The sequence below is a fragment of the Colius striatus genome, chromosome 2 (genome assembly GCF_028858725.1).
Source record: "Colius striatus isolate bColStr4 chromosome 2, bColStr4.1.hap1, whole genome shotgun sequence".
Taxonomy (NCBI): Eukaryota; Metazoa; Chordata; class Aves; order Coliiformes; family Coliidae; genus Colius; species Colius striatus.
This window is the reverse complement of record NC_084760.1, coordinates 5,422,711-5,434,840: the sequence shown is the minus strand read 5'-3', so window position 1 is coordinate 5,434,840 and position 12,130 is coordinate 5,422,711. Positions and strand designations below refer to the sequence as shown.

Below are 12,130 nucleotides of genomic sequence, written 5' to 3'. Positions count from 1 at the left end.
AAGGAGGAAATCAAAATCCCTTTCAAGGAGGGCATTGTTGAATGATTTGAGAATTAAATCTCAAACAGCTGCAGAAAGACCTTTTATAGTTGCTTATGCATATGCCCAGATAAAAGAAAATATGAAATCATTAAGCATACAAGTGAAAAAAAAACAGTAACAGAAAGCAGTAAGAGGCAAACCAATTTTCTTCTCTATATACATAAATATTTTTACATGAGTAACAAGAAATGTCAAAAATACACAACTCTTGAGTACAAAAGAATCATTTTAGCAATAGGTTGGTACAAATGAGGCTTGTGTAAGCAGCATGCCTTGACAGAATGAATTACACTGCAACATAATTCAAAATACATTCATTTCAATTCTCCATAACAAAGGGTTCTGAAAATGTAACATGAGGGAATAACAGTTTAGTAAAGAGTGTCATTTCTGGAAAGGAAGAAAATTGTAATTCCTCAGTAGAATCAAGAAGGATCCATTTCAGTTTTTAAAATCCTTGGTCTTGGTTAAGGTCAAGCCCACAAAAATGCCCTAGTAGCCCAAATCTTTCCAACACAGATGTGTTTTACCATTACAAACATTAGCAAGGTTATGCTCACCTTGGCAGGATCACAGATAGTAAGACTGAGCAGTTTAGCAATCTTCAACTTGGTCCTAGGACTTTAGCTGCAATGATCAAGGCACTGCTCTAAAGACAGTATATTAGACATAATAGCCCAAATGGTTCTGTAAACACACATTTACCCTGGGGGATATTTCTGTGCCGCTTCGTTTCTTGTTGAACACTCTTTCTTTTCACTGAATGCTTTGATCACCTCTAAAAGCTGGTAAGTGAATACTGTACCACCATGTAAGTCACCTCTGAATTTGGGCAGCACAACTCAGGTTTGTTTCCTCCAAGTATGAGCAGACCTAGCTCTGTGCTGAAAGCCTGTTACAGTCGGAGTAAACAAACACTACAAGATAAATTAACTTTCTGTGATGTTTGCAGAATCAACTTCACAGCCAGTAGGTGACACAGATTATGCAATCCACACAAAATGTTTTTTCCTCCCCCTTCAAGGAAGTAATTTCACTAACTTTCCTGTATTACTCATCTTCTTTCCTTCTTGAATTACCATGTTTTACAACATTCATTCAAACCTTTTACATTATAGCTCTGGAAGACAGCAAAAGTACCTGTTCCTGCCATCTTAATATGCACTCACTCTGTTACAGCAGCTCTAAGAACAATTTTGATGCTTTCAGAGATAAACAGGCATGACAGCTCTGAAACAGAAAATCCATACTAACCAGGTCATAAACTTCTGCTATCGATGTAAATGTAATTGAGAAGTAAAAGCTGTACTGCAAAGACACACTAAACCATTCTGTTTTACAGTAGAATCCTTTTATTGTCTGTCATTTTGATCACAAAAGTCTGTACCATCATCAGTGAAGTTGATGAGGAATGGAAAGCACAGCCATCAATGTCACCACTGCCTGGGTACCTTTACATTGAACCTACAACCTCAGCTAGCAGCTTAATTCAAAATTGTTCCTTTATATGGTAAAATTTCAATAGTCAACATTTTTATTGGTAGTTGTTGATGAGAAGAAGAGAGATAACTGTTAAATTAGTTTTTCATTGAAGACCTAAATAAAATCTGGGGTGTAAATATCTAGTCAGCCTCCACACACTGGTATGTGTACAGAAATGCCTTGTCCTACGTGGAGAAAAAAGAGATTAAATTGCTGTTATTTGCTCCTCAGGTACAAACCCAACAGAGGTCCACGTGCTTTGGGGTACTGAGAGATGGAAACCAAAGAAGCTCAAAACTAGTCCTGTTTATTGTACATGAATCATCTTGGAGTAGCTCACAGGCATCTCCACAAAAGCCCACTGCAAGGATGCACAGTTCTGCGGGCATTCTTACCCAGTCTCAGGGCAAGCAGGGATCTCACTTCAAAGCTCAAACCTATGTCTTAAACATTTCACATGAGGGAAGTAAAATTATTTAGCTGATTAAAAACAAAACCCCAAAATATCTGAGTCTGGATTGCTATCAATCAAGGAAAACCTTTGCCTTTCTGCTTTCCTGGCAGGTACCAAGACAGTCTAACATTAATCAGAAAGGTAGTTTGGCATTTCAGGGAGAGGAGATGATGCCTAACAGATGAGAACAGCAGAGTAATCCCTTGAGGCAGCAGGAACTACAGAGGAAAAGGGGCAACAAAAATCAACCAAACAAATCAATGCCAAGTAATATTAGAGGGAAAAGGGGAATTGAACTTACATCCCCAGCAAACCCTGCAGCTCAGCTGTTATTAATTATTACCAGTTTATGGTTTTGGTCTAATACTTAAACTGGAAAAGAAACAAGTTGAGGATTTTTTCCAAAGTCATCACTATGCAGACTAAATCCCAGCTTTAACTATGACTCATGTGCCATTTGTTTGCTGGTTTATTATTTGCAATTCTACCTCAACCAATGTCTGACAGTATGATTTCAGCAGTGCAAAGCACATCTAGCCTTATACAAGCTCAAGTAGAGACAGCACTATACCCTAACACAGTTCAAATTGTAGGTCCAAAGTTGTATTTTCAGTTAGGCTTCAGGCATCCCAGCAGGTTTGGACAGCTTGTAATAGCCTAAAGTCACAACTATAGCTGCCCTTTCCTCTGTGACAATTTTCACATGAACTCTATTTTTCTACATCTTGTGTTAGCCCAGACCTTGGGACATGGTATTTTCATTGCTTTTTTCTCCCTTTTGTTACTCCATTTTGTCCTTCCAACTCCGCTGATAACTGTGCAGTTATTTTTGATCAATTGGTAGAAAACCAGCAAATCTGTGACTGTATCTGTAGCTATACCAACAGAAATTGCCCTCCTGGAGCTAACATGTGTCTTTCATTGAAATTCACCAAAGGAACAAATAATAATAATAAGAAGAATACCCCTTTCAATACAGAACAAAATACTCCAATGAACAAATTCCATAGTGAATTTTGTAAAGTGCACAAAATATGAATGGAAGTATCAAAATAAAAGAAGAAAAGAAATTTTCTGGTGTCACAATGAAAACTGAGAAACTGTTAATTAAATAAGTAATCTCATGAGATTATTTTGGCTCTAATATTTGCAGACAGCAGCAATATTTCTCAGGAATATTACACCAACTAAATATACCGTATCTTAGCAGCATAAAAAGTGCCTACAATTAGATGCAATCGCAGGCCTAGTAAGCATAAACCTGACAAAACGTTACAAATGTAGTTTTCATTTAAAAGAATGGATTTCCATGGAATCCTAGAGGTAACATTTGTTATTTTGTTTACATTGTATTCTGGTAGTAAACTCAACTTACAACCGAATCACCTTCCCTCCGTCTCGCCTCCCAAAATTGCACAAAGAACCGGGAAAATGTAGTCAAGTTATAAAATATGGCCACGCTGAAGATGCCATATGGAACAAAACAAAACTCGACCTGAAGCCTATGAAACAAATCATCCCAGCACACAAGGATCACCATCAAACAAGTGCAGCTTCACACGACCGAGCGATGCTCCCCGCACACGTAGATGGCGCTGGGTCGGATGCGCCGCTTCCTATGGCCAGGTAGCTGTGGCAAAAACTTGAAGTATTTGGGCATCAAGTCCAAGCACGCATCGTGAAACTTCTTAATCCTCCAGTAGTAAATCAGTGGGTTCAGTGCAGACTTGAGGTAGCAGAGCCAAAGGAGCCAAGTGCTTATCTCAAAAAAGTTGTGCTTGTAGTAGAAGTGGCTGTTGAATGTGGCAATAAGGCTGTAAGTGGTGAAGGGTGCCCAACAGACTATGAAGACAAGGAACAAAATCAAGATGGTTGTGAAGGCACGAGTTTTAAAGCTCATATCAATATTGATCTGAAAAGGTCTCTGTAAGCTCATGAGACCAAGTTTGCTGGCCTGGCTGAGGCATATGCTATCAGGGTGGCTGTGGATACGAACTGCATTGTGGCGGACGGTGTTGAGTATGCCCATAAAAGAATACAGCATCATCAGGAATGGAATAAAAAAGGAAATGAGCAAGATAACTATCACATAGGCTCGGTAACCTGGGCTTGTAGAGTAGCCAAAAACACACTGAGGTGCTCTCGAGGGTATCTGCAGATTAGGATTCCCTACTGACAATGGAAAAGCAACAACAAAGGACGTCGCCCAGGAAATCACAATGAGAACCTTTGCACGGTAAGGGTTCAGTTTATCTTGCCTCTGAACTATGATAAGAAATCGGTCGATGCTAATAATAAGAAGAATGGCTACCCCCTCTATGACAAAAAGCCAGAAGAACATGGCAGAGACTCTGCAGAATATATCCCCAAAAATCCACTGAGTGGTTATGATTGTTATCAAAGCAAAAGGCATGTTCAGCACTGCCAGCAGCATGTCTGCAAAAGCCAGGCTCGCTAAGAGGATGTTAATTGCAGATCTCATAGCTGCCTTCTGGTAGACCATGAGGCAGACCACAAAGTTACCAAAGAAAGAAACCAACAGGATAAATATCATAGCAGCAGAAAGAATGATCTGGAGTGGCAAACTCAAGCTCCTGAAAACTTCTTGTGATGGCAGGACAGCCGTAGCGTTTACCAGATAAGTACTTCTCTCAGTGGTGAGCACGGCACCTGAACTATATCTCAAAGGCTGTGTTGTGCCACTACGAAGCATCACCTGGGGAGTGGTAAAGTTCGTATAGGCATTTTCATAAACGATAAAAGTAGCATTTGAGGTCCCAGAGTGGGCCAGCGTCAACATTGCTGAGAAAACCATTGCTTCAGGAGAAACGAAAGCACAACCAAAGGTCTTCAAGACATTTCATCTTGTACAGGCAGTATCTTAGTCCTGGTCATTTAACAGATCAAAATTCAACGTCAAAGTTCTTAAAATTCCTGTCAGTGTTTCCACCTGAAAAAGAAGAAAGATATTGAAAGAAACAAAATAAGACCTGCTGAAATCAATGGGAACCAAACGATTGCTCTGCTTTTCCTTAACAACAAAAGGATGCGTAATACACAATGACACCTTAGGTGGACGCAATCTACTCAAGCACAAGTCAACGGGATCTTGTAATATTTGGTCCTTCTCTTCTAGATCTTGCCAATACTGCACAATAGTCTCCCTCACTAAGCTTTTTTCTAACTGACTAGGACTGGAAAACTTGTGTTTGAAAACAAGCTTTACTGATTAAGAGTGCATCAATTAAATCCCTATCTTTATTTACATCTCAGTTTAAAAGCTTCGTTATTTTGTTTTGCAACCACCTACAGCTAGAAAATTTAATAACATTTCCAAATAGCTTAAAAAGTATCAGTGCTGCTTATCTGCCTGTTTGGTAAGACACTGGGCTATGAGTCTACCTATCTAAGCTATCCTACGTAATACAGAACCCTTGGTTCCACGTCAGCCACCGGCAGCAGATGCCTCAGGAAAAACATGTAAAACATCCTAACCTGTTATTAATTATTAAATAACTCATCCACAGGATTACAGTACTTCTCAATTTGTTTCATTTAGTGACTGACTCACATCAAGGTGCAGGAAATTAACTCTTCTTCAATGGCCACAACCTCCTGCAGTAAGCTTTCCTGCTTTTCACTGTCTAGACGTGTCTTTGTTAATTCATCTTGGTATCTCACATGTCACTACATGCACCCTCTTTCTCCTCATAAATCTAATCCTTAGACATTCAGCTAATTCCTTCCACCAGCATTATGCTGATACAATGAAACGTTTCCTTTCATAGTTCACAGGTAACATCTTGTAACTATTATTACATACATTGTATTATTACATGTTATTGTTCTTACAGAGAAATAAAATGCAAAGAAGCTTAGAGACATCTCCCCTTTTCAGTGCTAGCTCTTCATAGAATTGTTCATTCTCTGTCTTGGTCTATTAAATGAAATGCTCCCAGAGTACTCCAGCACCTGATCTCGCTGGAAACCAGAAGGATTCTGTGCCCTTTCAAAACATAGGTCACCATAGTCAGAAACACACAATGAGATTCACCTCTTTCATTCTGGATGTCTGTAATAGTCACTTCAGGCTGTTTTCATGTTTTTAGGAAGAGAAGGGATATAGGCAACTTTAGAGAGCAAGCCATCTCTTCCATATGAGGACAAGCTTGTGCTACTAACTTGAGAAGGATATGTCTGGCAGGTTCTTTTTGGTATCAACATTGGGCAAATGTGAATGGAGGAAGAAATGCTTTTACAAACTTACACAGGGACCACATGCTTCATGGGGGACCAAAAGTTCTCTCTTCCTTGGATAATAGTTAATTTCTTTGTTGGTGGAGTAACACAACAAAGTCTAACTTATGTCCCCTGTTTGGAATTTTAGCAATCCAAATGCAAGCTTGCTCAGGCTGCTGCTGAGGATTCAGCAATAAACATCAGCACTATGAGTTGCTTCTCTCATTCCACAACAAAGCTCCTTCCTATTTGCAAGCTCAATATCACTAGATTTCCAAGGCTGTAACACCTTCAGCACTTTTTCTAAGTTAAATGCTTAACTTAGAAATGATTAATGGTATCATGCAGGCATATTATCATAAAGCACCAAAGACTCAATGCAGTTTGGATGTTTGACCCTGGCTGGATGTCAGATGCCCACCAAAACTGCTCTATCATTCCTCTTCCTCAGCTGGGCAGGGGAGAGAAAGTATAATGAAAGGCTAATGGGTTGAGGTAAGGACAGAGAGATCACTCAGTAGATAACCTCACAGGCAAAACAGATTCAACTTGCAGAAAAATTAGTTTGGTTTATTACCAATCAAATCAGAGTAGGATAATAAAAACACTCCACTCTTCTTCCTAGGCTTAGCTTAACTCCCTAATTCTCTGTCTCCTCACTCTGAGCACCACAAGGGGACAGGAAACAAAGTTTGTGGTCAGTTCATCAAAGATTGTCTCTGCTGCTCCTTTTGCCTCACAGGAAGGACTTCTCATACTCTTCCCCTGCTTCAGCGTGGGGTCCTTCCCACAGGAGACTGTCTTCCATGAACTTCTCCAAAGTGAGTCCTTCCCATGGATGACAGTTCTTCACAAACTGCTCAGGTGTGGTTTCCTTCCATGGGGAGCAGCCCTTCAGGAAAAGACTGTTCCAGTGTGAGTCTCCCACAGGGTCACAAGCCCTGACAGCAAATCTGCTTCAGCTTGGGCTCCTCTCTCCCCATGTTCACAGGTCCTGACAGAAGCCAGGAGTGTGAGCTTCCCATAGGGTCACAGCCCCCTTTGGGCATCCACCTGCTCCAGTGTGGAGTCCTTCATGGTCTGCATAGGAATCTCTGCTCCAGTGTCTGGAGCACCTCCTCCTCCTCCTTCACTGACCTTGATGTCTGCAGAGTTGTTGCTCTCACATATTCTCACTCCTCTCTCCCATCTGTAATTGCTGTTGCACAGAATTTTTTCCCCTTCTAAAGTTATCCCAGAGGTGCTGCCTGTCACTGATGGGCTCAGTCTTGCTCAGTGGTGGGTCCATCTCAGAGTCAACTGGCATCAGCTCCATTGGTCATAGGGGAACCTTCTTACAACATCTCACAGTAGTCTAGTTCTCTAGTTCCCCTGCTACCAAAACCTTGCTATGCAAACTTAAGAGAGAGTCATACAACTTCCACTTTCTAGATGTTTTCTTGCTTGAATGGCTAGGGAATGACAGAATTTTCTTCTATTTTACCCCATTAAATTTCAGAGTTTTCAACTCAGTAAGTGTGTATCAGACTATGTGCATTAACATTTTGCAAAAATGCTAAATTCTAGTAACTTCATTCTAGGTTTTCCTTTTCTCTCCAGTCTCTCCCATTCAATTTCATTTTACAGAAACTCTCCTAGAGAGAGCCTCAATGTTATGACAAGCTGAAGCATATATAGTAGCTTCAACTCTTTTCTTTCTTTGGTATTTAGAAACCTTTCCTTTGCTAGTTGTTTTTAATATATTTGTTAAAATGTGTAACTAACAGCAGAAAGGTTAACACAGCTTTCCAGGATAAACAAACAAGGATTTTAGCAATGAACGTGAAAAAAATCTCACCCAAAGTTTCACTGAGGTTTATGACTCCACAAGCCAAGAACACTGAAGAGGGAAGGAAGCTGTAGCATTCTGCAGGGACTGCAAAAGAGCATAAATTCAACAAATAATTCTGGATTTAAAGTCATAAGAGTACAGAAAATTAGATCCCCAGGGCACTGTCTTTCAGAGCTCTGTAAGCAATAAGGCAGCAAAGGTAACTTCTGCATTTCTGATTGTTTTTGACAAGGTCTCTCTGCCAGGGCTCTAAAAGAAACTAATCTGCCATTAGATAAACGTATAGCCCTCTCACAGACAATAATCAGCTTAAAATAGGAAACAAAAGAAGGAGTAGTTAGATTTACAGTGAATAAAGGTCACCAGAATGATCCTGCAAAGGAAATCTATACTAGGGTTCAAGTTCTTCAACCTACAGGGGAGAAGTGGGAAATGTGAAACCAAGACATTTACTGATGATGAACATGAACTGTTTTTCAGAGCAATTTAATAAAAACAAAGGTCAACTATAAAGAGGTACAGAGGAATCTCATGGCAGTTAGTGACAAGCTAATAAACTGTCTGATAAAATTCTGTGTTGCTAGAGGTAAAGCCATGCATGCTTAGAAAAAGTTTATCTGTATAATAACAGATGCTAAACCAATGACTACCATCTGGAAGAAGAATAGATCTTCAAGTTTTGATGGTCTGTCCTATGAAAACGTCAGCCAGGTGTTCAGAATGGTTAGCAAAGAAACCAAGAAGAAGGAGCTATCTACATGCACTGTATGTTTATATACACTCTGTGCTACAATACACATCCATGGCATCTCTCCAGTATTATTAATCTTCTCCATCTGATCTCTACCCAAAAGTGACTGAAAAAGGTATTATAGAGGTCTACAGAATTATTAATGGCACAGGGAGAGTGAACGATTGCTGTTTCTCATAACATAAGAATAGGAAAAGCCACAGATATCACAAAATCCCAGAATGGTTGAGATTGGAAGAGGTGTCTAGAGGTCAGCTTGTCCAACCCTTCTGTACAAGCAAGGGCCACCTCAAGTCAGTTTCCCAACACCACATTTAGATGACTTTTGAGTATCTCCAAGGATAGAGACTCCACAGCCTCTCTGAGCAACCTGTGCTAATGCTTGGTCTCTCTCATAGTGGAGAAAAGTGTTTCCTGATGTTCAGAGTGAAACTCCTGTGTTTCAGTTTGTGCTTGCTTCCTCTAGTCCTGTCACTGGGCCCCACTGAAAAGAATTGGCTCTGTCCTCTTTGTGCTCTCCTTACAGGAATTTATATACATTGGTAAGATCCCCCTGAGCCTTCTCTGGTCCAGGCTGAACAGTCCCAGCTCACTCAGCCTTTCCTCACAGAAGAGATGATCCAGTCTCATTATCTTTGTGGCCTTGCACTAGACTTTCTCCAGTATGTCTATGCCTCTCTGGAACTGAGGAGCCCAGAGCTGAAAATCATTACTTCACAAGTAATGGTGAAAACACTTGGCACAGGGGTTGTGGATTCCACAGAGTTTCTGTGGATTCAGAGGGCAATTTAGGACATATTTCACAGTGTCTTCATACAGATGTCCATGTCAGAAGAGGTGACTGTTAATGAGGTTTGCTCCAAAAAAATGACTGCCCACTTTCTCCTTCAGTTCAGGCAGCTTGCTGGTTTTGTTAGAAACCAAAAGATCATAGAATCACAGAATGGTAGGGGTTGGAAGAGACCTTTAGAGATCATCTAGACCAATTCCCCTGCAGAAGCAGGTTCACCTAGATCAGGTCACATAGGAACATGTCCAGATGGGTCTTGAAGACCTCCAAGGAAGGAGACTCCACACCCTCCCTGGGCAGCCTGGGCCAGGGCTCCCTCACCTGAACAGTGAAATAGTTTTTTCTTATGTTTAAGTGGAACTTTTTTGCGTTCCAGCTTCATCCCATTACCGCGTGTCCTGTTACTAGCTACTATAGAAAAGAGGGATGTCCCAACCTTCTGACACCCACCCTTTAGATATTTATAAATATTAATGAGATCCCCCCTCAGTCTCCTCTTCTCCAGACTAAACAGCCCCAGTTCCCGCAGCCTTTCCTCTTATGAAAGATGCTCCAGTCCCCTGATCATCTTGGTGGCCCTGTGCTGGCCTCTCTCCAGCACTTCCCTGTCCCTCTTGAGCAGAGGAGCCCAGAACTGGACACAGGACTCCAGATGAGGCCTCAGCAGGGCAGAATAGAGGGGGAGCAGAACCTCCCTTGACCTGTTGCACACACTCTTCTTGATGCATCCCAGGCTGCCATTAGCCTTCTTGGCCACGAGGGCACATACATTTTGAGCACATAAATGCAGCTACATGACTAGCTTGAAATATATACAACAGAATTTGGTCACTTAGGTTAAGTTTACAGATCTTTAAATATTTTTATGCCACAGAGTTTTACACTCTAAGGTATGAAATTCAGCAGCGCCTTAGCTGATGACAACCATAAAAGCTCTAATGAGGGGAAAAAAGACTCAAACTGCAAGTGATCTAATTTAAAGAATTAAAGCTTCAGAAAATACTGTTTTATTACAAATTGTCCTCCTAAACAGAAGGAACTAGACATGAGGAGTAGGAGTGTTCTGCCCTCTTAATTTAATCAAAATGATTGTGCTACCCTGCATTTGTCAAGCCAGTAGCTTTCAGTATAGAGCAAAGGACAAATGATTCACAGGTGTCTATAAGCTATTACTAGCAATCCTAGAAGAAGTGACTAAGAAAAACCTTATTGTGTATTCTCTCTCAGCACCTCAGCTCTCTACACAAACAGGTACCTCCTGTTTTGTGCTTTTTTTCCCCCTCGGTATGAAGCTTGTATGCTTTTCTGAAGGCTGTTAAGAGAAGAGGAGGAGAAGGACCTCATGCAAGCTGCTGTCTGGACCTAGCCAAGTGCTTAAAGTGGGAAGACAGCGTTAGTCATTTGGCTGTTGCATAAGTCATCAGACATATCCTCTTTTCAGGAAGGACAAAAGAGTCCAGGGAGTAGTGATCAGCTGTTGCTGATCAAAGCAAACTGTTACAAAGAAAACATGTAATCTGATCAGAGGACTGGAGGCTTTGGATCCCAGGTAGAAAGAAATTCTTGAGTGTTGCTCCTGTGCTCGTTGCTTACTGATGGTTTCCAGGCAGCACTCTTCTCTGTACTGTTTATAACCCTGAGGTACGAAATCTCTCTGTGCACCACACACTGAATCTGCATGCTGAAATGTGTTTTGGAGTTAGACTTATCTAATCCATGGGAAACTTAGTCATGCTCTTTCTTGGCTATGACCCTTTGTTGAAGTGATTGGCCATTCAGTCCCTAAATTGAAGAGGAACCCTTCTGCAGCACGCATACATCACTTTTTCCTTCTTCATCCTACCTTAAATGCTTCTACCATGAGCATCCACGACATGATTATTCAACATACACCTCCTTCCTTCTTGCTACCCTTTCAACTTCCACAAAATTATGTAAGGATAGAAATGTAAGCTGAAAAAAACAGACCAATAAGATAACTTCACACCCATTTCATTTCAGTCCTCATTTGCTCTTTGGGAAAGAGAGATCCTGTAATTTCAAAGCCAGAGTCACTGCTGAATGGTAATCACACCCATGCTTTAATAGTTTAAACAGGCAAGCTTATTGATGGTCAAAGGACTCAAGCAAGAGGCAGGTACCTTTTCGTCACAACACGCTCACTTTGGGAACATGCACTCTCACTAACCCTTTTCAGATGCAAAAAAGCTTCACACAATCACTTTTTTTCCCATTTCACTGCTGAACATTACTGGGTATGTACATTTTCTCTCAAGCAAGGTTCTCACTCATATGCAACTTTCTTTTTATGGAACATAATAGACACAATTATCTCAATGGAGTACACACTTAAAGCCAAATACCACACAAATTTCATTCATCAAATGTAATTATTGCTAGAACTATGGTGTCTGTTTTTAACAGCTTTTGACTCTAAAAGGTTCTGTTCAAAATTTGGATAGCATGTTCAACCAGAAATAAAAGATAGTATCTTGTATGCAGAGCCAACACCAGTCAAAACCAGAAACTCCAACATAGACA

General features: G+C 40.7%; 1 protein-coding gene across 1 annotated transcript in view; it reads right to left on the bottom strand.

Annotated features, from left to right (window-relative positions):
- Window positions 1–201: 201 nt before the first annotated feature.
- GPR63 (G protein-coupled receptor 63) overlaps window positions 202–12,130 on the bottom strand; it is a 29,346-nt gene continuing 17,417 nt past the window's right edge. Inside the window, exons 3-4 of the mRNA XM_061989854.1 lie at window positions 8,055–8,132; window positions 202–4,928 (exon numbers count right to left, since the gene is read on the bottom strand). Coding sequence (XP_061845838.1) covers window positions 3,534–4,793 — 1,260 coding nt within the window. The 5' untranslated portion in view covers window positions 4,794–4,928; window positions 8,055–8,132 and the 3' untranslated portion in view covers window positions 202–3,533. The remainder of the gene's footprint in view (window positions 4,929–8,054; window positions 8,133–12,130) is intronic.